This window comes from Megascapheus bottae, chromosome 15 (genome assembly GCF_031878675.1).
Source record: "Megascapheus bottae isolate mThoBot1 chromosome 15, mThoBot2.hap1, whole genome shotgun sequence".
Classification (NCBI taxonomy): domain Eukaryota; kingdom Metazoa; phylum Chordata; class Mammalia; order Rodentia; family Geomyidae; genus Megascapheus; species Megascapheus bottae.
In genome coordinates, this window is record NC_143523.1 from 53,199,392 (window position 1) to 53,226,565 (window position 27,174).

Here is a 27,174-nt window from a genome sequence, read left to right on the forward strand (position 1 = left end):
AGTTAGATACTGAAGCTGCCATAACAAACATGAGACAGAAACCTCCCCACATTAGCCAGGCTCTACCACACCACATGGCATCCTGTCTTCCTGTAATAATGTATGTCCTACCCTGTGTGGATGATTTCTAAATGGGTGAAGAAAAAAATTTACAGTAGGTTAATTGATTTCCCTCCTTTTCCTGAATCCTTATTGCAAGGATATTTGGGACAAGCTTATTATTCTATATCTTCCATCTGTCATCTATTTGTTAATGAATCTCTTTTTCTATGTATGTGGTACGGAGGAATTGAACCTGGGCCTTCGTGCATGCTAGGCAAGCACTCTACCACGAGGCCAAACTCCCAGCCCTAAGTTAATGAATCTCTTATATCACATCTTTTTGCTCAAAGTTATGCTTCTGTATTCATTTATCTACTGGAAATATGTTCTCCAATGCTGAAGGCAAATCAAAATTACTGGGTCCCCAAACTGTATTTTGCTTTTTGGGGGAAATTATTATTTTTTATTTGCTTTTATTTTTCATCTTTTTGGGGATTAGCATTTCTTATTTTGCTTTATTTCAATGAATGGTCATTATATCTGTTTCAAAACTAGGTATTTAAGGAGTTATTGTTGCTTACTTGCTAGTTAAGTCTGATCTTACATATTCTAACTTCTCAGTATGTCTCCAAACCACTTAGTCTTAGTTGGGTACTGATGGCTAATACCTGTGACGATTCTAGCTATTCAGGAGGCTGAGAACTGAGGATTAAGGTTCAAAACAAGCTTGGGAAGGAAAGTCTATGAGATTGACTAGCAAAAAGCATCAAATGGAGCTGAGGCTCAGGTAGTAGAGCATGAGCCTTGAATGAAAAGTAAAAGGGAGACCCTGAGTTCAAGCCCCAATATTGGCAGGTGTGAGTGTGTGTGTATGTGCGTGCATGCATGCGTGTGTGTACATGTGCACACTCTCTCACACATGGCAAAATAGGAAACAACAACAAAAACACCCACCCCACTTGGTCTATATTCTCATCAACAACAGTAAGACCAATGCCATTCATCACATCGGATCTCCAATAACCATAAAATTGTGTCTCTGTCTTGTTTAAGTCCATTCTGTGCACTGAATAATATTGTTTAATTCAAATCTTAATTAGCAATTTCTTAACTCTTTAGCCTTTTTATCTGTTTTTATTGGTATGTCATTTGTCAAATTGTTGAGAGTGCCTTGTGGTTGTCAGAATTGATTAGATGTTGATACTGATGGCAACACATGTATACCAAGAGTGAAAAGATTTATTGGTTTATTCCTAACACTGAGATTTTGTGGGAAGAGGAGGATAGGCATTGAAGGTGATCTAGAGTGACTTGTATGAGGGAGGGTGGAAAACTCTAGATTTTATTGTGGGTAGGCAAGGTTGAAGTTTCCCACATGTACGTAGATTGGGCAGGGTTGATTGAAATTCCCTACTGTTACCCAGGAAGACTTTCTTCAAGAAACTTTTCTCTTGAGTTAAACTGATAAAAGTACTGTTTTTATAATAGTTGTTCAAGAAAGCATTCTCTACTAAGATGTACTTGGTATTAACTTTATAAAAAGCAAGTCTCTAAAACAGCTTAGGTGGAACTCTCCATTTTATGAAATAAAAGCACTATGAATGTGCACAGAAAAAAGTTGAATACCACCTGGAGCATGGCTGGGAGTGTGGCCTAGTGGAAGAGTATCTGCCTAGCATGTACAAGGCCCTGGGCTTGATTCCTTAGTATCACATATACAGAAAAGGCCAGAAGTGGTGCTGTGGCTCAAGTGGTAGAGTGCTAGCCTTGAGAAAGCCCAAGGACAGCACTCAGGCCCTGATAAACTGAACTCTAGAAAGTATCTGTGAATCTCTTCTATTCTTTAGTATAGATGAATGCTAGATTCTTTGTGATTAATCAAAATTGATTTAGCATTCTTTTCTATTTACTGAGACACTTGTATTATTCTTATAAATCATTAAACCTAATGCCAGTTCATCTCTCATTACTATGTTCATATTTTATTTTTATGAGGACTATATATTAAGGACAACAGTTATTTTCATGATGGAAAGAGGTTCTGGGACATGGCCTTTTCTTGAACTAATATAAGTAGTTACTCAAATTTTTATGAAAATAATAATTGTTCTAATTGCTTATATACCTCAGATGGCCCAGCAATATAAAAATTGGAAATATTGGGGCCGGGAGTTTGGTTTAGTGGTAGAGTGCTTGCCTAGCATGCACAAAGACCCGAGTTCGATTCCTCGGTACCACATACATAGAAAACAGCTAGAAATGGTGCTGAGGCTCAAGTGGTAGAGCTCTGGCCTTGAGAAAATCGAAGGACAGTGCTCAGGCCCTGAGCTCAAGCCCAGGACTGGCAAAAAACCCAAACCAAAACAAAACAAAAAAATTGGAAATATTTGCATTAAACACCTGACATAGGAAGTAGTATAATTTCATTCATATTATCTGTCATAAAATAATTCTTCCCTTTCTAGTAGTGTTTTTCATGGCCATAATCTCAATTTAGTAGATTTGGAACCCTTTTACTTACACTAAAGTAGTAGTTTTATCATGTTGATTTTAGTTCTTGCATTGCAAAAATCTAGTAGTGGACCATAGGTGATGCAGTTTATAACCTGGTTTTTGTCTGTTCAGTTCTGTAGAGTTTTACATTGATAAAGACTGCTGTACATAAACTTTCAAGTAGATGCTTGTTGATTAAACTAGTTGGTGTATTCTAATCTTACTATAGAAAAACGAGCTTGCTGAATCAAGCCAAGGAAGTTGTACATTACTGATAGAAGATAGAGTTGGTTTTGGTACAAGACAGGAAACAAAATAAGGAATTGCTACTGAGTATTTATTTTTACATGACTGCTCAGTTCCTTGAAATTATGAAGTAGCCTTACACAACAGTCAATTATTTTGAGTGATTCTTCACTATTTTTGATTATTTATATTATCAAGAAAGTTATTAAAAGTATGGATACAGGCACCAGATTACTTTCGTTTATATCCTTTTGAGCTAGGTATTTGCGTTTTATAACATGCAGAAAGCATATTAGTAAATAATAGGGTTATTTTGAACATTAATAGCTTTATTTATTTATTTATTTATTTATTTATTTATTTACTTACTTACTTATACCTGTTCTGGTGCTTGAACTCAGGGCCTGAACACTGTCCTTGGGATTTCTCAAGGCTAACACTCTACCATTGAGCCAAAGTACCACTTCTGGCTTTTTCTATGTATGTGGTACCCAGTAATCAAATCAACGGTTCGTGCTTTCCTGCATGCTAAGCAAGTATTCTGCTACCAAGCCATGTTCATGGCCAGAATGAATATTTATTAATGCACATAGTAAGTTTTTTTTAATTGTGAAAATAAGCATTGCTTTTGAAAGAAACTTAGGAAGGAGGAACACTAAGAAAAAAAATGTTACAAAGAAAATTTTAAATAAGCCAGTTGTCTCAGATTTCCATTACTATGACAGATTACCTGTGATAGTCATCTTACAAAGGGAAACGGCATATTTGGGCTCAAAGAGATCTAGTTCACAATTATTGGCCTCATGACTTTGAGTCTATGACAACGCATTACATCTTGAAGGGATTTATGGAACGGCAAAACAATTCACCTAATGATCAGTAAGCCAAAAAGACAAAGAAAAGAGCCTTAGTATACTCTTTAAGAGTGAACACTCAAGGATCCAAAGATTATATGGTGATATTTGCAAAACCAGTAATTATTTGTCCCTTGAGCCAGCCCATAGTGAATTTTTTCATCTGGATTTGTTCACAGGATATTCTGAATAATCTTGAATCATGTGACCTTGAGGATGATGACCTTATGCTTGATGTGGATCTGCCTGAGGATGTACCTCTTGAAAATGGTAAGGACACTAGTAAACCTCCAGAATTATATGTCTGAGCTACTTAACTACTTAGCTACGTAACTATAACCAGTTTGATATTTGCTATTTACAGACTTAATGAAGCCTTTGAAACTAAGAATCAATATTAAGTGATAAATAGGTTCACTTGCAAATAAATATTTAAAATTTGGTTGTCTTAAGTATTAGATACAATTCTGTAATGATACAAAAACAGTATATCCCTCTAGCACAGAGTCAATGCTATATTTGTTTTCTTTCTTGCATTATTACGCTGTGTACATGACCAAGTGTTTCCTCACATTTTCGATTTCAGAAGGAATATATATAGAGAAACAAACATCACTTGACTTTTGAACAGTCTAATGTACTAATTTGATAAATATTTTAAGAAGATAAATTTGCAAAAGAGACAATATTTGGAATAAAACCTTCCTCTTTTCCTTCTAGTCTGTCCTGCTCTTGGTATGCCGGTAACTGACATTGTGGGATCTCTATTCAGTAAGGTTTCCCTTGTGTTCTCTTGCCTTCCAGTGAGTGGGCCTGCACACTGTCCCTGAACCTTTTTGTATTCAAGGCTAGTGCTCTACCATTTGAGCCACTACACCATTTCCAGTTTTTATTTATTTATTTTTTTGTCTTATCTATTGGAGATAGAAGTCTCACAGACTTTCCTGCTTGCCATCCTCAGATCTCAGCCTTCTGAGTAGATAGAATTACAAGCTTGAACCAATGGCATCTAGGTCTTGGGTTGTTTTGTTGTTTCTTCTTTTGTTGGCCACTTATTGTGTGCAGACTAAAACTTGGTATTTGGCACATCACCTCATGAAACTCAAGTTCTAGTCACTTTCTGAATCCTACCAAAAGTTATATAATACTAACTAAATTTCACTTTGTGTTAAATTCTGTCAGTCTATATTTCTTTTTTTATATATTTTTTATTGTAATTAATAGAAGGGTTACATGATATTTGCCAGATAAGAGGTGCATTAATTCACATACATTGATACCCTTTCACATGTCTTGATCCCCATTTCCCTCCCCCCCACCCCCACCCCTTCTCTTGTTTTCCCCCCTTCCCTATCCCATTTCAAATAACCAAATACAAATATATCCGATATTATCAGGTAACAAAGTGAGATACTGTAACAATATGAGATAACCAAGGCACAGCAAAAGAGATGAGAGATAACATAGTACCTTAAGAACAACAATCATTCATTATATGGCTTTTGTTTCTATATCCTCGAGGTACTTTCATTTAGCATCATGCTAGATGGCCTTTTATATCAAGGTTTTGCTCTATTGCAAATCTCTGCTAGGAGAGCCCAAGGTTTCTACTGATTATGACAAATGAGGGAAACCATTGCGCTTAAGTTCCTTTGAGTCTGGCTTACTTCACTTAATATGATCTTTTCTAAGTCTTTCCATGTCCTAACAAATGGGGCAATGTCATTCTTTTTGACAGCAGCATAGAATTCCATTGTGTACAAATACCACATCTTGTTGATCCATTCATCAACTGAGGGACATCTAGGTTGGTTCCATAACTTTGCTAGGGTAAATAGTGCTGCAGTGAACATTGTTGTGCTAGTGGATTTAGTAGGTCCTTGTTCCTGAATGATTGGGTAAATGCCAAGTAGTGGAATTGCTGGGTCATAGGGGAGCTCTATGTTTAGTCTTTTGAGGAACTGCCATACTGCTTTCTATAATGGTTGAACGAGTTTGCACTCCCACCAACAGTGTAGTAGTGATCCCTCCTGGCCACATCCCCTCCAGCATCTGTTGTTATTAGTTTTCTTGATCCTGGCCATCTAACTGGAGTGAGGTGGAATCTTAGAGTTGTTTTGATTTGCATTTCTTTTATGACCAGAGATGTTGAGCATTTCTTCATGTGTCTATAGGCCATTTTTGTAATTTTGTATTGAGATGCAAGAAGTCGTAATAGCTTTGACGACTTCCAGTTTATCTCCCTCTTTGGAAATATCTTTTCCTGTTTCAGTATTAAACATGTTCAGTACTTTTTTGTTACATGAACTTTATTTCTGTTAATCCTGTGCCAGTTGAAAGTATGTTCTTCTCAAGCTATGTATGTCCTCCCTGCTATATTTTAGGCTAATAATGGTTTGTTACAGACAGAAATACTACCTGTGTCATCCCATGTCTTTCTAAGACTTTCAAAGTTGTAAGAGAACCAGTCTAGGATACTTTTTATATCATTGTTTGTTTGTTTGCTTGTTGTCAAGCCAGCAGAAATGGATAATTACTACTCATAGCTTTCACTTTTTCTTTTTTTTTCCATAAATTTTTTCATTGTAATTAATAGAAGGGTTACATGATATTTGCCAGATAGATGGTGCATTAATGCCCACACATAGATACCCTTTCTCATGTCTTGGTCCCCATTTCCCTCCCCCGCACCCCCACCCCTCATCTTGGTTCCCCCCCTTCCCTATCCCATTTCAAATAACCAAATACAAATATATCTGATATATCAGGTAACAAAGTGGGATACTGTAACAATATGAGATAACCAAGGGACAGCAAAAGAGATGAGAGATAACATAGTACCTTAAGAACAACAATCATTCATTATATGGCTTATGTTTCTATATCCTAGGGATTCTTTTATTTAGTGTCCTACTATATGGCCTTTTATATCAAGGTTTTGCTCTATTGCAAATCTCTGCTAGGAGAGCCCAAGATTTCTACTGATTATGACAAATGAGGGAAACCATTGCGCTTAAGTTCCTTTGAGTCTGGCTTACTTCACTTAATATGATCTTTTCTGTCTTTCCATTTCCTAACAAATGGGGCGATGTCATTCTTTCTGACAGCAGCAGAAATCCAACAGTTTATGAAATTTAACAAAAAGGAGCACACAAAATACCAGCTCCTTTGGGACACGGCAGTACTCAGAGGAACATTTATAGCTCTGAGTGCCTACAATAACAAATTGGAAAAATTGCAGACCAACAATTTAATGTGTCACCTTAAGCTTCTGGAAAAAGAGCAGCAAACCAACCCTAATCCCACTAGAAGGAACCAAATTATTAAAATCAAAGCAGAATTAAATGAATTGGAATCCCCAAAAACTATAGAAAGAATTAACAAAACAAGGAGTTGGTTCTTTGAAAGAATTAACAAAATTGACAAAACCTTAGCAAATCTTACCAAAAAAAGAAGGGAGCATACCGAAATAAACAAAATCACATACGAAAATGGTAATATCATGGCAGAAATTACCAAGATCCAGAGTATCATGAGGGAATACTTCTCAAACCTTTATGCCAACAAATTTGAGAATCTAGAAGAAATGGACGAATTCCTAGCCAATATTAACATACCCACACTGAACCAAGAAGAACTAACCCAACTAAACAGGCCTATTTCAAGCACTGAAATATAAATGGCAATACGAGAACTTCCACCTAAGAAAAGCCCAGGCCCAGTTGGAGTCACAGCTGAATTCTATAAGGTCTTCAAAGCAGAGCTCACACCAATACTCCTCAAGCTCTTCAACGAAATTGAAAATGAAGGTTCTTTACCAAACTCATTCTATGAAGCCAGTATAACCCTCATCTCCAAACCAGACAGAGATTCATCAAAAAAAGAGAACTATAGACCTATTTTTTTGATGAACATCGTTGCAAACTTCTCAACAAAATACTGGCCAACCGTCTACAACAACTCATGAAAAAAATTATACGCTATGATCAAACAGGTTTCATCACAGGGAGGCAAAGCTGGTTTAACATACGCAAATCAAGTAATATCATTCAACACATGAACAGGAGTAAGGACAAAAATCACATGATTGTCTCAATAGACTCGGAAAAGGCATTTGACAAGATCCAACACCCCTTTATGTTAAAAGCTCTGGAGAAACTAGCAATCCATGGAACATTCCTCAATATAATAAAGGCTGTGTATGACAAACCCACAGCTTGTATTATATTTAATGGTAAAAATCTAAAGCCATTCCCTCTAAAATCAGGAACGAGACAAGGATGCCCACTCTCTCTACTCCTCTTTAACATAGTATTAGAATTCCTAGCCAGTGCAATAAGGCAAGAAGCAAGCATAAGGGGGATCCAAGTAGGGAAAGAGGAAGCAAAGCTTTCACTTTTTCAGTTAGCTATTATACGGATCCTTTTATCACTGCAGAGGGCACAGTACTGCTATTATCTCTGTTTCTAACTTATAGAAAGTAAATGAACTAAAATCTCCTTAGATGTATTGTCCTGTTCTTCATTTGTCAGACTCTGGAAACTGATTTTGATTTTTCTTCCATCCTGTAATTTTGTTGGCTTTCCATTTCTATATTACTTATGTGTCAGAGAACTGTAATCTTGTCTAAGAAACCAACCCTAATGTTATTTCACATTTCTTTTCTATCCTTTTTTCTTTTTTTTTTTTTTTTTTTTTTGGTCTGTTGTGGGACTTGAACTCTGGGCCTGGTATTGTCCTTGAGCTCTTTTGTTCAAGGCTACCACCCTACTCTTTGAGCCACAGTGCCACTTCTGGTTTTCTAGTGGTTAATTGGAGATAAAAGTCTCATGGACTTTAGTGCCCAGGCTGGCTTTGAACTATAATCCTCAGATCTCAGCCTCCTGAGTAGCTCGGGATACAGGCATGCCTGGCTGAGCAACCATTTCTTATAGGTATTAGGCCATCTGTCTCAGTCTGAACAGCAGTCTTTTGTAGTTATTTGTTTCCACTGATTATTTGCTGCTAGGCCCACTGTTGAATCAGAATGTCAGTAAGATAAGCAATTTGGAGTCTTCATGTAGCACCAACAACCTTAGCAGACTAAGAAGTAGCAGATGATTTCTGCATTATAACTGCTCACATCTAACTTCCTTTTAACTGCTCATATTTAACTTCTTGGCTAGCTTGCCTGGTTTGCTTGCCTTTTGATTCTATGGGTGTACTGCATTTATACTGTTCTAAGAACATATTGGATGATTCTGATTATATGGTTTGGAAGTGAATTAAGAAAAATATAAATTCAAAACCTTTAGAAGTTTGGATATATGTATGTATGCATACCCTTTATCAGTTATACAGAATTGCTGAAGCTAAAGTAACACCAAATGGAAGTAATTATGAGACTTAATTAAAGCTGAGTATAATACAAATATGAATTTATAAATTATGTTATCTAAAATCAGTTCTAAATTTTAAGATTTATTTTTAAATTTTTCTTTTGAATTTTCTATTGATTTAAAAAATGTAGCAGTTGCTGTACCTTTTACTATTTTAGGTTTTATTTATAAATGAGTCTTTAAAATATGTATCTGGGCTTATCCAAGCAATTGTTAGAAATAACTTCCAATGTTAAGCTGTAAAAAAAATACTCCATCTTTAAAAAACAAGGAAAAAGCCACCCTGTAAGATATATATCTACACTTACACTTATAATGAATTTCCACGTACAGTTTTAGTATTCTAAACAGATACTTAAGTTGTAATGCATTTGAAGGAAATGAGCTCTGTGTGTATGAAAGTTTAATTTATGCACTTAATTTTATTTGCATCATTTTTCTGCGTTTGGAAGTTTGTTTTTATCTGATGTACTGTAATAGAACATTTAGCATATTTTAAATCCAGTTAAGTAAAACAGTATTTTAAATAAGGAATTGTTTTTAAGAAGCAGGAATTCTGTTGATATCTCAAGTTTTTTTAAATCACATGCCATACTTGAACTTTCTCATGTAGTAGTTCTTGGACTGGAGAAAGCCTGTTCCGTGCCTCGGGTTAGGGTTTAGTAGTATTTTTAGTAACAGTCCTAAGTCAGTAGCTATGAGGGAAGATGGAGTCACAGGGCGGGCTGGGCTTGCTTCCCACAGGGAGGGCTGGGAGTTGAGCAGGAAGGCCTGTTCGGCAGTGCCTTGTGTGTGGCTATGTCTGAGTAGGCAGCTGGTAGCACAATGTCTCCCTTGTACAAAGTAACCCTCCTAAAGAGTGCTCAGATATGTGAGGAAAAAGTATTTGGGTAAGTGAAGAAGCTTGGTTGGGGTGTTTCAGCTAGATTCTTTTCAAGTTTCTGTGGTGTTTGGATTTCAGGGAGTACGCTATTTGTTGTTGCAAAGTAGTGGCTTTGTTTCCAGTAGCATTCTTAAGCTTTTTGAACAAACTCTACCTCAGGCAGATAGAAGCGTGCTACTTTATAAAAATGTGAGCTTAATTTAGCAAAATGATTTGTGATGAAAAGTTAAATTTGTACTTCTTGAAAATGGAGAAAATTAATTGTGGCATTCACTTCTAGAAACGAATTCTGTACTGTTCCTAAAATCTACTTTTCTTTTCCCCTGTCATTTTCATTCTGAAATCAGAAACAACTTGTTATAGTGATGAATGCCACTTGAAACTGCTTGCTGTCATGGGAAATATATGATGTTGATTTCAAAGAGGATTTGCTAATTTTAAAACAATGCAGGATTAGTCACTGAAATGACTAATATAAAAATAATATAAATTTACCTGATTTTGAATAATGTAAAATTTAGTTTACACCAAAAGAGCCAGTTGTTTTTTCTTTCGGAAACTTCATTTTGTGATAAGCTAGCAAAAATAGTTGCTGATACATAGTAGTACTCTAATAAATTTTCAGCAGCCTTTATTATGTAGCCATGAAGTTACCTCAGATAGAGTGTGTGCATGTTTATTGTTTTTTGCTTCTGCATCTGTGTAGTGGAGTGTGACACTATGAACCGCTTTGACCGATCAGACAGAAATGTCCGGCAGTCTCAGGAAGGATTTTGGAAAAGGCCACCCCAGAGGTGGGTTGGACAGGAGCATTACCACCTCAGCCATCCTGACCACTATCATCACCATGGGAAAAGTGACTTGAGCAGGTGAGTATTATTCTAACTGATCATTCACTTGTTACCCTCTACTTAGTTTGGATAATACTCCTTCAGAAACAAATTTTGTCTAGCTTTTGGAGGTGTCACAAAGACATTTCAGGTCACATGTGATACTAATTAAAATAATATTTAATAGTTCCTTTTTGGTCTTTTTTCTGTAGTTTTATCATAAATATAGACACTGTATTTGCTGTTCAGACTTTTAAGTTGTGGGATGATTTTTATATTTTTATTTTTTAATCGTTCATGGGATCATTTATTTAATCATTTAAGAATGATTAAATATTGACCTGGTTAAATTTTATACTTTTTCTGGACTTTTAAATTGTAGTATGACTATTTTTTCTTAGTTCTCATTTGAGAATGATTAAATATTGACCTTGTTAAAGTTTACAATTTTTCTAAATAATGTATACATTTAATACCAGGCAATTGTTTCTTTTTGCTTGTAAGTTGAAACTTAAAAATTGTACTAACACTTTTTGCATTAGATACTAGACATCTCTTCCTCCTTGAAGTGTGGAACAATCTTTAATTTGATCAGCTCTCATGTATAATGTCACTTGGTAGCTTAAGATCAAAGCCTCACCTTGTACAGATAAGCCTTGCAAGCGTAAACAATTTATTAAATGCCCTCCCTACTTCATTCAGTTTATTACCTGTAGACCATTAGCTTCTATATTTGGGCATCAGGGATAAAAGTTCCTGTAACAGTATCTGGTTTACAGTAGGTACCCCTTTATTGTTACTATTATTTTCCCCTTTTTACTGTCTCAACCCACAGATAGTTTTAGCTTATTCTGGAGCACATTTGCAGTGAACTAATGAAACTGAGATAAATTACAAAGTAAAACATACGGTTCTGTATACTCCCTAAAATAGGAAACAAAATTGTTGCCAAGATCTTGGTAGCAAAGGCAAAGTACAAAATCTGTTACAAGGTATGTGCAGAGTGTATCAATGAAGGATACACTTGTGGACTTACTTGCTTTTATAAAATAAAAACATAGGCTTTCTTACATGAATATTTAGAAGGAGAATACTTTGGAATATAGTAGATAGGTTGAGAGTAGCTCCCCCAAATAAATATAATGATAATTATCTTGTCTTTTTCTCTTTTTATATTTCCCATAATTTATTCCATCACAACTTTACTAGTTGTTTCTGATATTTTAGTATAGCACGTATTTTTTTAAATTTTTTTTAATTTAATGTATAGAGGGTTACAGTTATATTCGTCAGATAGAGGGTGCATTACTTCTCACACATTGATATCCCTTTTTAGGTTTTTGTACCCATTTCCCTACCCCCACCCTTCCCCTCATTTTTCCCCTTCTATTTCAAATAAACAAATAAACATCTATATAATATACCAGGTAACAAAATGGGATACTCTAACAATATGAGATTAACCAAAGGGCAACACAACAGAAGAGGAAAAACATAATACATTAAAAATAAGTCACTCATAATTAAGCTCTTGCTTCCATGTCCTGAGGTCCATTAATTTGGCCTCATCCTATATGGCCTTATGTATCTAGGGTATGAGCTATTGTAATCCTCTGCTAGGAGAGTTCTAGATGTGTGCTAATTATCAAGTCTTTTTCTTAGTTATATTTGTTGAAGCATGGTGCAAAGATTCTAATCCAGCTGAGAAAGGCAATTCTTCAGCTGATGATGAAGTAATGGGGTCACACTGAAAATCCTTTTGTTGGTATAATTCATGAGAGGAAATGAATGATGGAGACAGTCAGAAAGAATGCACTGCATGGACTACATACCATTCCAACACTTATTTCTGCTGGTTGTTCCATCTTATACAAAAATGAAAGTGTATATTTCAGCCACAAGAATGTTCAGAAAGTAGGAGAGATCAATATGTAGACTATTAGTGTGGTGCTAGTGATGATGGGTCCCTCGAACGCGATCCATGAACATGCAGTGGCTTTTTTTTTTGGTGGGGGATGGGTCGGGGGGGGTTGGGCAAGATAGCACAGACTTAAGAGTGTTACTTATAAAACAAAACAAAAAACTTTTTTTAATTTATTTTTTTATTGTAATTAATAAAAGGGTTACATGATATTTGCCAGATAGAAGGTGCATTAATTCACATATATTGATACCCTTTCACATGTCTTGGTCCCCATTACCCTCCCTTCCACCCCCCCATCTTGGTTTTCCCCCCTTCCCTATCCAATTTCAAATAACCAAATACAAATAAATCCAATATATCAGATAACAAAGTGAGATACTATAACAATATGAGATAACCAAGGCACAGCAAAAGAGTTGAGAGATAATATAGTACCTTAAGGACAACAATCATTCATTGTATGGCTTTTGTTTCAATATCCTGGAGGTCTTTTCAATTAGCTTCATACTATAACAAAAAACTCTTAATGGGTGTTAAAGGCTGTGGATAGGAGGAGGAAGGTTGATTGCCATAGGAGAAAGGTGGGTATTCCACCCAGAACAGTGGCCCCAGTAGAAGCTGTGTGATAGGATATAACATTTTCCAAGAACTACACTTCACATTTACCATAACACGATTTCTTGGTCATTTGGAGGAATGATTAGATGTGATCTCTAACTCTAGATAGCCAAATTGTATACCCACAGTTTAAGATAAAAGGCAGCAGATTTTGCCTTAAAGTGGGAGTATCCAAAATAGAATGAAATACTTTGAGAATGAATTACTTGTTTAAGTAGTGAATCTATGTGCTTGTAAAGTATAAGTGTCATATTGTGATTTTGCAAAAAAGGTCATTAACAGACACAAATACAGATCCTTTCTACAGAGTGTATATTAAATTACTAAGTGTTTGTAAATCTGTATCATCCACCTTGGTGATTCTTAGTGTGAAAAATGCATGGCGTTTATAGGGATTGCTAATCTTATCACACAGCTTTGGAATGGCTCAGGTTCACACATTTGTTGTTAATAGTTATGGGTGACAGTTTTGTTTAACCCTTACTGGTGACCTTGTTGAGTTTTCTGTATCTCCCAGAACCAATAATGAGGATGAAAAGATTAAAAAGAAACAACCAAAATAAGCCTTATCCCAGCATAATTTAAAACTGTTGCTTTTATATATGTCTTTGTATTAAATGTTGAATTTTAATATTTATGTGTTAAAGTCCCTCTCCTATTCTGAAAGTTTTTGAGTACTGATCCCTTTACTCTTTGTCCCTCAACTTTCATCACCTTTATAGTTAAAGGATTATACCTTGAAAAGACTTTGAGTTTCACAACTACTGATGTTCACTCATTGACAGTGTATTGCTATTCTTATTTTTAATAGTTAATCATCCACCTCTCTTTCCTCAACAGCTTCCTTTTCCAGACATTTCTACTATATCAAATGGTATTCTCTCACACCCTTACAAACTCACACCCTGACCACCCTTGACCCCTTTGCCTACATTCTACTTGTAACTGAAATCTAGCCCTTTCCTGATTGTACTGTACCCCAGCAGCGTTTTTAGAGGAAGGATTCTTATTTTCCAGTAACTGTAGAACTTTACCATTTAGAGGTGAGGTCTTTGTCTTTATTCTTCCTTGTCCTGTCTAGATGAAGTTTTCTTAAGTCCTTTTCCCTCCTTTGGACACTTAGCACATTTGGCTGAATCAGTTCCTCTTTATGGATCCATTCTTACAGTTTATGAAAATCATAATCCCCTGGCTCACTTTTCTCCTTCATTTATGAGCTTTGGTATAGTCCCAGTAGCTCTAGTGTTATGATTTATTTAACTTTCTTACTTCCTTAAAATTCCCTCAAAGGATACTTTCCTTTTTTTATTCCTCTTGCACAATTGCTATGGATTTTTAAGCCTTCTGATAAAGGCAGCAGCTGTATTTCTTTTCAAGATATTACAGAGAAAACAAAGTTAAGCAAGGTATTTTTGTGTGCACATGTATGTAATATATGTCTATATACATACAACATGTACATGTACATACAAAAAGGGGAGGAGGGAGGGAAAGAAGGAGGGAGAGAACTTCTTTATATATGTTGAAGAAGTTCTCTCCTGGTTTGTTGAGTGTTTCTATTATGAATGTTGAATTTTGTCAAATGTTTTTTTCTTATTTAAATCATACTTTACTCTCATTTTGTTGATTTTCCGATGTCAAACCTTTTATTTCTTGGTTAACTCTCAGTTGCTCATGTTATATCATTTTATGTTATCTTATTCAATTTGGTAATACTTTATTAAGGATTTCTTTGTGTATGTATTCTTAAGAAATACCCACATATAGTCATCTTTTTTTTTTTGAGATACTTTTAATTTTGGTTTCTATTTTTTTTTTTTTTTTGCCAGTCCTGGGCTTGAGCTCAGGGCCTGAACTCTGTGCTTGGACTTTCTCAAGGCAAGAGCTCTACCACTTGAGCCTTAGCACCACTTCTGGCTTTTTTCTATGTATGTGGTACTGAGGAATTGAACCTGGGCTTTCATGCATGCTAGGCAAGCACTTTCCTACTAGGCCAAACTCCCTGGCCCTAATTTTGGTTTCGGAACCACATATAATTGAATTGTAAAAAGCTTTCTCCTACTTCTATTTCTGGGAAGTTTGTGAAGTGCTTTTACTAATTTTTTTTGGACCTCTTTTTTGTTGCAAGTTTTTGGTTCCTAGTTTAATCTTTGTAAAATAATAATTCCTCCTCCTTCTCCTTCTCCTCCTGTCCTTCACCCCCCCCCCCCCCCCCCCCCGTCCTGGTGCTCAAACTCAAGGCCTGGGTACTGTACTTGAGCTTTCTCAAGGCTAGCGTTCTACTTCTTGAGCCACTGCACTTCTGGCTTTTTCTGTGTAGGTGGTACTGAGGAATTAAAACCCAGGGAGGGCTTCATGCATACTAGGCAAGCATTTTACCAATAGTCCACACCCAGCCTTCTTTGTAGAAGTCTATGTATGGCTGCTCTCCTTCCTCTCTCTCTCTCTCTCTCTCTCTCTCTCTCTCTCTCTCTCTCTCTCTCTCTCTCTCTCTCTCTCTCTCTCTCCCTCTCCCTCTCCCTCTCCCTCTCCCTCTCCCTCTCCCTCTCCCCCTCCCCCTCCCTCCCTCCCTCCCTCTCTTTCCCTCCCTCCCTCCCTCCATCTGTCTTTCTGTCAGTCTGTGTCTCTCCTTTCTTTCTCCTCTTTTTCCTGCAGTCATAGGGTTTGAACTGTAGACCTGGGCATTGTCCCTGAGCTCTTCAGCTTAAGGTTAGCACTCTACCACTTGAGCCACAGCACCACTTCTGGTTTTCTGTGGTTAATTAAAAATAAGAGTTTCACAAAAGACTTTCCTGCCAGGGCTGGCTTTGAAAGGCAATCCTCAGATCTCAGCCTCCTGAGTAGCTAGGATTGCAGGTGTGAGTCACTAGTGCCCAGCTATGACTGTTTTATCTTGTTGCTGTATAGTGTTTCCCAGTCTTCTGTTACATTGACAGTAATCTACCTTTTTAATCATCTGTTTGTTATTTGAAGGTGAGGTAGTAGAGGTGTTGGAGGTAGTTCATTATCTTTTGGGAAGATCTGCTGGTAACAAATTCTTATATTTTGTTTTCTTTCTTCATTTGTCCTTTATTTTGAATGTAATTTTTACCGGATTTAGAATGCTTGGTTGATAGTCTTTCTTGTAACATTCAGTCTAGCTTTCTGATGAGAAACTAGCCCATAATTTCACCAAACATGTCTTCCACATGGAGTCACCTTTTCTTACTTCATTAAGGATCCTCAGTTTTAATCTGGGGTTTGAAATATATTCTGATGTGTATAGATGGGTCTCTCATTTGACTTACACCTAGAGATAGTTGAGTATCTTCAGAATGTAAATTAATATTTTTAATAAAATTCTGGAAGTTCCTGGTCATAGATTCATCAAATTCATTCTGCTCTTCCTTCCTCTTCTTCCTCTCCATCCCCCTGGCTCATAATTCTTTTCTTGTCTCAAAAACCTTTAAAGATTTCCAGGCTCATGTCTGTAATCCTAGCTACTCAGGAGGCTGAGATCTGATGAGCAAGGTTTAAAACCAGCCCCGGTAAGCAAGTCTGTGAGACTGATATCTCCAATTAACTACCCCAAAAATTATAAGTGTAGCTGTGGCTCAAGTGTTAGAGCACTGTCCTTTAGCAAAAAAAAAAAAAAAAAAAAAAAGCCTCAGGGACAGCACCCAGGCCCTGAAATCAAACCCCAGGACTGGTGTGCACACACACACACACACACACACACACACACACACACACACACACACACCTTTGAAATGATAAAAAGGATATGCCAACTACTCAAATGGATCTCCTTTCTAGGATTTGGTGTGATTTGTTGTTTTTGCTTTATGTTCTCAGCATCAGGGAATGAGAATTTCTCTTTTTTGTCCTCTCCTTCCTTCCAGTTTTGAAACAAGGGTTCACTACATAGTCCAGGCTGATGTCAGGACTCACATACTTACTGTCTTAGCCTAAGTGTTGGGACTACAGGTGTGCACTATCACAGCCAGCTCTGATTCTGTTTAAGTGGGTGGAAAACAAGGACTCCCTTTGTGTGCATTCTTTTTATTTCTGGTTGATTTTGTTGGCTCTACATACAGAACAGTGTTAACTAATATTGATGCTAGTGGGTATTTCTGTTTTTATTACTATTAAACTCAAATAATTGTAGAGGATGTGGTTCAATTTTATATATCCATTGACGTGTAATGCACCTCGAATCCAGACTTGTGAAACCTGTTTAATTTTTATTGGTAAAGATAATTTAGCAACAATTAAAAAAAACCCGAAAGAATAGTGTATCATCTGTCTCAACTGCTTGGTGAGGCTTTTCGGCAATAGTAGTCTCGGGGTGTGCCCAAACTGAGAACTCATGTGGGCAGATATGGAATTAGTGTAGGAGCATAGTTAAATAGGGTTGAAAATAGGGTGTGAATTAAGATGCTAAACAATGTCAAAAGCTAAAGAGCAAGCAGACACTATGGAAAAAATTGACTAAGTTTTTAGTCAAGGCCTTCTCAGAGTATTTGATTTTTATTCTAGTTCTTGAGAAAGAAGGTTTATTCAACCAGTGTGTAAAATATATAGAAAAGGCAGGGTAGAAGTGATGCAGACAATCATTTTAATGACAGCTAGAGTTAATTATGCATTCCAGAAAGTACATTGAAGCAAGTGTAATTCAGAAACTTTATAATCATGATAAATTATTTGTAGACTGCTAAGATAATTTCATTATCTTTTTTCTGAAATAGTGTATCTTTCTTTCCATCTCTTCTCCCATTCCAGAGGTTCTCCTTACAGAGAATCCCCTTTGGGTCACTTTGAAAGCTATGGAGGGACCCCTTTTTTTCAGTCCCAGAAGATGTTTGTAGATGTGCCAGAGAATACAGTGATACTGGATGAGATGACCCTTCGACACATGGTCCAAGACTGCACGGCTGTGAAAACGCAATTACTGAAACTGAAGCGTCTGCTACATCAGGTGAGTACATAGCAAACATTTCCAGCTCTAATATACTGAGGTGTAGAAGAGATCAACTTCCTTCCTTCAACATAAAGTTCTTTGGATTTCCTTCATCTGTTTAGTTGCATATAGGAGTAATGCTTGTAGGGCTGGGAGTTTGGCCTACTGGTAGAGTGCTTGCCTAGTATGCATGAAGACCTGAGTTCGATTCCTTGGCACTATGTACGTAGAAAAAGCTGAAGTGGTGCTGTGGATCAAGTGGTAGAGTTCTAGATTGAGAAAACTCAAGGACAGTGCTCAGGTCCTGAGCTCAAGCCCAGGACTGGCAAAAAAAAAAAAAAAAAGAGTAAAAAAAGAATAGTGCACAGTAAAAAACGCTGTTGGAGAGAATTAAAATATGTGAGTTTTCTGTGATAATATGAACACAAAGCACAGCATCAACATTTATGAGCTGTTTGGTATTTGATAAGCCATTCTTATTGTTTCATGCCTTCATTTTTATAATACCTACCTTGTAAGTTTTTGGAAAGAATGGCAAATTGTAGCAACCTAGTGCCAGAAACAATGGGCATTCTAGGATTAGTAGTTTTTACTATAATTTCAGGTAAGTAGAAAATAGGAGCAATTTGTACTTAACTTTTTAAAATTGTATTTTATTGTCAGAGTAATGTTCAGAGAAGTTAGTTACATTTGTTTTGAACATTGATACCCCTTCTCATATTTTTGTCCCACTTTCCCTTCCCCCATCACCTCCCAATCATCTTGTTTTCCTCCTTCCCTTCCCTATTTCAAATAAATAAATGTATTTACAATATACCAGGTAACAAAATGTACTTAATGTTTGTTGTAGATTTTCAAGTTTAATCTTACCCAGCTTTTTTTTATCTTTTGAGAAGATTTCAACTGATTGTAGTAACTTCTTTTTATCTAAAGCCATGGATTGAGCTCTAGGTAGAACTTGGTTTTGATTCAAGAATCTTCTTTGTTTAAGTATTTAGCATTTTCAGGTGTGGTCACATGCACACAGGTAACCAAAAGATAAAATACTAATTTTGAATTTTGGTTACCTTTGTGTTTGGTTCTAAATCTAATATTTTATTTAGTAGCCCAAACTTAAAAGCTATAGTTGATAAGGGATACTCTGACTGCTCTGTTGTTGGTTTTCTTTCCAGGTCACTTTGTTCAAGGTTGTACTTTTAGCTCATATGTGTGTGTGTGTGTGTGTGTGTGTGTGTGTGTGTGTGTGTGTGTGTGTGTGTGTGTGTAAGCAGAGACATCATCTTAGAATTTGTGGTGACCATCAAATCAGATTCATGGTATCTGCTCAGTTAAGACTAGCTTAAATGCCATAAAGCTCCTCCTAGTATAACCATGAATACAAATACTCTGTTAGTTGGGTAAATTGTTTCACATTTTCTGTTTAGGATTTTTCAGTGTCCTATTGAGCCTTTGGAATATGTATTACATTCTGGCCTACTTGATGTATATGATATTTGACTACCTTTTGAAAAACACTCCAGGTGCTAAGGCTGGGAGCAAGAAAGTAGATGATTATTTTTGGATTTGGATGCTTGGACTGCTCTCAAGGCTTAAGTGGATTTCATGATTGAAATACTCAGAGAGCATATAGTTTAGCTGATTATAATTAGAGGTATGATTTATTTCGTAATATTTGTTTGCTTGTCTGAGGTGACTTTCTGATCAAGAGCTTCAGTATCAAAGGAAGTAGTATGTAAGAAAGGTTGAGAAATAAATATTAAATACCTAGTGTGAGCCAGATAGTGTATGTTGTGGCTGGGTATATTGCTTTCTCATGAAACATGATTAAATATTAATTGATAAGACTAGACCATCACTTATAATGAAAGAAGGCCTAGGTGAATTGATGATGGCCAGCACTATAGAAATAAACATTTTTATGCATTTGCTGTGACTCTCTTAATGTTTCGTTTTGTCATTCTGACCTCTGAAATTATGGGTAGTACCCACTGAACAAACTGACTCTTGGTTTTGTTTATATGGTGAGAACCAAATTGTCATTTCAGGTTTCTGAAATGCTAATAGAACTTAAGCACTGAATGAATCCAATATTTTATATAAGTGTTCTTTCAATAATTTTCTCTTCTTAATTTTTCTAAATTGAACAAAATTTAATGTGAGTCATCCATGGTTTAAAAAGATTTGGTAAACCTTATTGGATACTAGGACTTGTGAGCCTGTGATCCTAGCTGTTTAGGAGGCTGAGACCAGAAGGCCAACCTCTGTAAAACATGTTTGCATGACCACATATTAACGAGAATGCTAGGCATAACAACATACACCTTGTGATCCTATCTATAATACAAAGCACAAAATTGGTTGGCCTAGGCAAGAAAAAAAAAAACCTTACTTGAAAAATAAAACACAAAAAGACTTAGTAAAACCAACAATAACCAGAGTTGCTACCAACTGTATCAGTCCTTTGTCTGAATAATGTGTGGTCCACAGCTTCTTTAGAGCTGTCTCTAGGAACTTTTTCTATAGTTGATACCAAAGGGGGCACCTATTAAATACTCTTTTTCTTGATGGTAAGTATAATTTCTCCAAATTTTTTTTTCTTTGCTGATCTGCTTAGGAAAAAGAGGCCCAGAAAGTATTTATTCATTATGCAGACATGATGTGATATGCAGACACTGGCATTAGTACATGCTGAAGCTATTTTGCAAGGAAGTAGTTATGCCCATCTAGTTTTTACCTCTTTCATTTCTTTTCACTATTTTTCCTATTTGCTTTTATTGTATTGTCATATTTCACATCTGTTTGACCTTGGAGTAGGAAATAAAAAATACAAGATATAGTAATGGAGAAAGATGATGCCACTTCTTTTTGACAGTGTATTGAGGTTTCCAGAACGTTTGATTCCTGTGATTCTTTCCCTATAAACTTGAAGATAAAAATAAAGAAGTATATGCTTATGAAATATCTAATGTAGATATTTAGCCATTGTATTTCATTATTCCCTTTCCAGTTTTGAGAATTAAACCAATATTTTTTTCTCACATAGCTGGATGTGTGTGTACACACATTTGCATGGGGGGGCAGCCCATATGTGTGTACACAAGTGAAAAGAATATTGAGAGCAGTGGCATCCTGGATGAGTGCTCTGAGTTAAGACGTCACTGAGTGATCGCCACTTGGTGGCAGAGGCTATAGAAAAGCCAGGGCACTCATACTCCTCTATGTCCACATTTTTCTTGTCACTTCAGGGCACAAATAGCACATAGACAGCATAAGAGTTTGGTAGCATGGATAGCAGCTTTTTGTACTCTCTCTTCATCCTGGTTAAGTAATGAGGCATTATCCAGCTTCCTATATGCTACTTCTTGTGTCTGCAGCTGTAATAATATTTTGTTTTGCTTCTTTTATAAACTTTGAATAAGTGACATGACATGCATTTTTCTGTGACTTCCCATGTTTTTTAAAGACTTACAGCTCTATTTTATCATTTTTCTTTTATAGTTTCATTCCACAGATTAACCATACTATTTCTTTCCATTTTACTCACTGCGTACTTTGTTTCTAGTTGTTCTTAGCAACAGTATTATTTCAGAAAAGAATATTTTCCTGGTACACATATAAAAAAGCTCCTCTGGAGTATCTAATTAGAAGTGGAATTTCTTAGTCAGGATGCATAGAAACATTCTGCTCTATAAATACCAAAATGTTTTTCCACGTTTTGTCTTTTTTACTCCCATTGAGTAGGAGATAATATTTCCCTTTGTTCCCTGTCTGTGCAGACCTAATTTCATCATTTTTGTTACGTGGATAGAAAATAGTTATATTTAATTGTTGTTAGTTTGCGTTTTCCCCATTTCTAATGAAGCTGAATATCCTTGAATATCTATTGAATTTTGTTTCCTCATTGTGTCATTGTGTGAGATTTAGTTTTCTTTGTATATTTTCAGTGCAGATACTTCGTTTAATATGTTTGTAAATAGTTTCTTCTGTGAAGAATTGATATCCTTTCACTTTTTGCTGTCCTTAACTGAACAGAAATTGTAAATCCTAATGTTGTTGAATTTTTCTGTATGGTTTGCACTTGTAGAAAAACCTGTTTAGCAAGAACCATTTCTTGCTCTGTGGTCATGAAAATATATTCTCTTTATAAAAACAAGAATTTCCTTGGTCTTCACTATTAAATCTCAGGTACCTTTGGAATTTTGGTATATGTAAGGTATGAGTTAGAGATCCAGTTTCATTCCAAGTTCCATCTAGATTGTCAGTGGGTTCAGGACAAAATATATTGAGTCTATTCTATTCTTTCTCCTGTGGTAAGCAAGCAGTGTTCGTGTCTTTTTGCCTTTTTTTTTTTTTTGCCAGTCCTGGGGCTGGAATTCAGGGCCTGAACACTGTCCTTGGACACTTTTAGCTCAAGGCCAGTGCTCTGCCACTTGAGCCACAGCATCACTTCTGGCCTTTTTTGAGTATGTGGTACCCAGGAATCAAACCCAGGGCTTCATGCATTTTAGGCAAGTATTCTACCACTAGGTTATACTCCCGGCCCCATATTTGTGAAAACAAAAAATTAGTTGTCTGTGTATGACACTATCCCAATTCTAAGTTCTACAGTTTTCCTGCTGCATAGTATTTGATCATCATGGTTCTTATTTTATACAACTTCAAATGTATTTTAACATGTATTTACCTCTTCCCTTCCTGTTCCTCTGTATTCCCTGTTAGGTGTTTTTGTTCTTCAATATTTTAGTGAAATGTTGGAATCATTTTGTTGAATCCCATGAAAGCCTCTGGGGATTTTATTTATTTATTTTTTTTTTGCCAGTCATGGGCTTGAGCTCAGGGCCTGAGCACTGTCCTTGGACTTTCTCAAGGTTAGAGCTCTACCACTTGAGCCTCAGCACCACTTCAGGCTTTTTTCTATGTATGTGGTACAGAGGAATCGAACCCGGGTCTTCATGCATGCTAGGCAAGCACTTTAACCACTAGGCCAAACTCCCGGCCATCCTCTGGGGATTTTAATGGGCATAGCATTGAACTGATTTTATCCTATAATATTTAAATTAGGGGTTTATGAACATAAATATTGGTTTGTTGATTTGGTTTAGGAAGCACAAGTGGCTTGCCTGAGTTTGTCAAATTTACTTCTAGTACCTAAAGTTTTTGTTGCTATTGTCTGTATACTTTTGTTTGTACATTACATACGTTTGTGGGTATATATATACGCATTATGACTGCATTTCTGTTTATATATTGATATTTTGACTTCATATGTTCAATTTTAGTTTATTTTAACAATACATGGCCTTTCTATTTCTCCCATATGTATGTCCCCATTTTTATGAGAAAATTGATTTTCATTAGTTTAGAATTTAATCAGTTTACTTGTATTTAATTTTACCAATTTTCCTGGTATAAATAATTTTCCCCTGTGGCAGTCACCTTTTCTAGGTGTGCTTGCCAATTTCAGCCCACTAAGTTTTGATAGCTTGTGCTGGGCTATTCATATCTCACAGCATCCTCTTTAGCCCTTTGAGATGATGAATTGCACATGTGGTGACTCACCTTCCTCACATCACTCAGGCTATCGGCTTTATTCCTTTTCCTTAGTGGAAGCCTCCTTTCTCTGATTGGCATCATTTGCCCATACCTGAACATCTCCCTGTTAGGTCTGACTGGAAGAAATGACTTCTTCCCTTGGCTATCTCCCCCTGCACCCTGGAAATCCCCGCCCAGAACCTGTAACCCTGGCAACTGGCATGCCTGGGGGCAGTGGGAGGTCCCCACTGAGGTATTTCCCCATCCTCTGAGATCACATCCACTTCTGCTGTGGCTATACCTCTCCCCCTATATAATCTGTCACTTCCCCCCCCCCCCCCACCCTCAAGCCCTCTTGCTTTCCCGACTCCATCTTGGGCTCAGGAGTCTGCTCTTTACTCACGCATTAAACCCTCTTCTCCTGAACTGCATGGAGTTTCCTTTCGGCAGACCTTGCACTCCCTGATCCCTGCTTTTACTCTGACCCAGCTCTGAGCTTTTCACTTCTAACCCTTGAAAAGAAGATAGAAAGCCTATATATAGGAAGGGATATCCATATTCACATTTGTTCCAATTAAGCTTTTAGGTTTGACAATAAATTTAAATAGAAGATTTTTTTATGTGTGTGTGTTAGTATTTTTTTTATTGTCAGGGTAATGTATAGAGGGTTTACAGTTACATTTGTCAGGTGGGTGCATTACTTCTCGCATATTGATACCCCTAACAGAAGAAATTTTTAAGCACTGTTTCCTTAGAATAGTATGGAGTGTTTTTTCTATGTATAGTGACATTCTAGCCTATTTTTGAATGCTCTGTAGATTGATTTTAGATCACCTTATCTCTGATAGGCTTTGTGTGCCTATATTTAAAAAAAATAGAGAGCTTGAATCTTTACATTCTGCGCCCCATAGGTGATTACTGTATTACTTAAAACTTGTCCTTAATGGACATCACATTCTAGAGTGTGTGCAGTGTGATGGTTTATCCATGTATCATTTTATTATTTTTTGTAAACTCTCCTCTTTGCTGCTTTTCCTAGCGTGTGCCTGTTTTGATTGTGTTGTAGCATGTCTGAACACAAGGCAGCTTTGTTGACATCACTGATGATGCTTGTTATCCAGGGATTGGTCAGTGCTGCCAGATGTTATTAATCATTTCAAATATGTCTATTGCAGCTGCTCTAGAACTCATAGGCCGACCCCAGTATTTGCAAACTCATGGAAGAACCACCTGGGTAAGATGGAGTATCAGGTCTTTCAAAAAACTAAAATGTGGAAGAGTTAATATTAGTGCCCATAATTTATTATTTATGGTAAGAGAAAGAAACTGGAAGGTCAGTTGCTAACAGAAGTTCTCTAATAAGGAACTTAGTCCACCTTAAATAAAATGCTGATAAATTTTGAGGGTGTTGCTCAGTAGTAGAACTGTTTGTTGTTTAATATGATCATAGCTCTGCGTTCAATTCTAGGCACTGCAAAAATCCCCAAACAAACCAAACAAAAAAGCCTGATTTATTTTGTTAAAATGCTAATAACATTCTAATTGCACTTAAAATTCAAATATTCTAACTAAACCCCATAGACATTGCCTACACTAATAAAGCAATCCAGAATACTGGACAGTCAGTTAATTATGAATTGCTTATTCTTTGCTTATGTTTTCTCCAGTTGTTGTGTTCTATCATCATCATAATCATCATCATCGTTGTCGTCATCATCATCATTATTGTTATCATCATTACTCTGGGATTTGAACTCAGCCTTGTGTTTGCTTGCTTGCTAGGCAGGCGTTCTATTACTAAGCCATTCCTCATTTTGCGCTGGTTATTTCTGAGATAGGGTCTTATTACTGCCCCAGATGCATTCTATATGTCAATCTACCTATTTTATGCTTTCCACTATAGATGGGCTGTAAGGCACATGCCTTTGTAGCCACTTTCTTCCACTGAGACAGTCTTTTTGTTTTCTTGGTCATGGGGCCTGGTGCTGTCTCTGAGGTCTTTAGCTCAAGACTGGTTCTCTTTTGAGCCACAGCACCACTTCCCCACTGAGATAGTCTTACTGGCTTTTCTGCCAGGGATGTCCTGGAAACTCAGGTTTCTTAATCTCAACTTCACATTGAGCTATCAGCACCTGGCTGTATTCTGGAGTGTTTGTGTGGAATGTTTACCACAGTGAACATCCCTGCTCAGTAAATGTTAGCTCTTTGGGATATATCATTTGAAGCATGAAAAACACATGCTTTTGTCTTTATCTATCATAGCATATGAGGTCATATCTGAACTTTTTCTAGTCCTTTGATCCATGTCCTTGCTAATAGCATTCTCATGGTTACTAAAGTTTGAGAGCAAATCTGGAAGTGAAGTAGTGTGATGTCTATTTCTTCTAAAGAGTTTTACAGAGCTTTAAATTCTGAAGGAATTTGCCAATGAAACATCTAGCCTAAGATACTTTTTTCATGGAAGATTTTATGCTATAAATTCAATTTCATCTTGGTGAGTTTTAAGAATCTGTGAGCTTTGAAGCATTTTTTTCATTTTGTATAATTTACAGAATTTGTATATGTAGAGTTTTTCATAGAATGATGGCTTTACTTATTTACTCTCAATATCTGAGACGTCTCTTATGATGTTCCTGCTGACATACCTAATATGGGTCTTCATTTGCTTCTTCCCTTTTGCAGGACATTTTAGCAGTTTTTAAAGATGTTTTTGTTTCATTGATCTGTTTTTTTTTCTGTTTTGTTAGGTTTTGCACATTATACTTTTCTTCTTTGTGCTTGTTCTAGATATGTTTGGTTCCACTGACTGAATTGAAAACTTTATATGAACATTTGTATGAACATTTCATACAATAGATTTCCTTCTACATACTATATTAGTTTAATTCTGTACAATTTGGTGTTTAGTGTCTTCATTTTTCTTCATTTCAAAGATTGTCATATTTGTGATTTTTTTCTTTAGACCCATGAATGACTAATCAGATTTCTGATCTGTAGAACAGTTTATTCAAATGAAATTATCCTTCTGTTTCTTGTCAGATTTTCTGTGAGAGAGCATAGTCATTGTATTTTCAGTTCTTTTAAATTGAGCTTCTCAAATATGTCGGTTCTTCTTGGACATTTTCTTCTATCCCGTGTTCTTTCTTCTGTGACCATAATGACAAGAATATTAGCTCTTTTGTAATTGTCCCCATAAATTCTTTATCAGGCTTTTAATTTTTGGAGAGTTAGCATTTTTTTTCTTACATGTCAGGTTAGATCATTTCCCCCTCTTTCCATACTGGGGATTAATCCAAGATTTTGCACATACTGGACAAACTTAGCTTTGATTATTTTCCCTTAATTTGTTTTTTGATATGCTGATATTTAGCCCGTCAAGTTGCATTTAAAGATTTTGTTTAATTTTTTAATGTAAAATTTCCACTTATTTTTGCT

At 36.3% G+C, this 27,174-nt stretch overlaps 1 protein-coding gene across 6 annotated transcripts in view; it reads left to right on the plus strand.

Annotated features, from left to right (window-relative positions):
* Ccser2 (coiled-coil serine rich protein 2) overlaps positions 1-27,174 on the plus strand; it is a 123,362-nt gene that overhangs the window by 62,013 nt on the left and 34,175 nt on the right. For 5 of the 6 annotated variants that reach the window (XM_090346699.1, XM_090346700.1, XM_090346701.1 and 2 more), the window contains 3 exons: positions 3,815-3,905; positions 10,603-10,765; positions 18,030-18,225. In XM_090346699.1, coding sequence (XP_090202825.1) covers positions 3,815-3,905; positions 10,603-10,765; positions 18,030-18,225 — 450 coding nt within the window. Of the gene's footprint in view, positions 1-3,814; positions 3,906-9,713; positions 9,904-10,602; positions 10,766-18,029; positions 18,226-27,174 lie in introns of those variants that run through there. The other variant, XM_090346704.1, reaches the window with a different exon arrangement.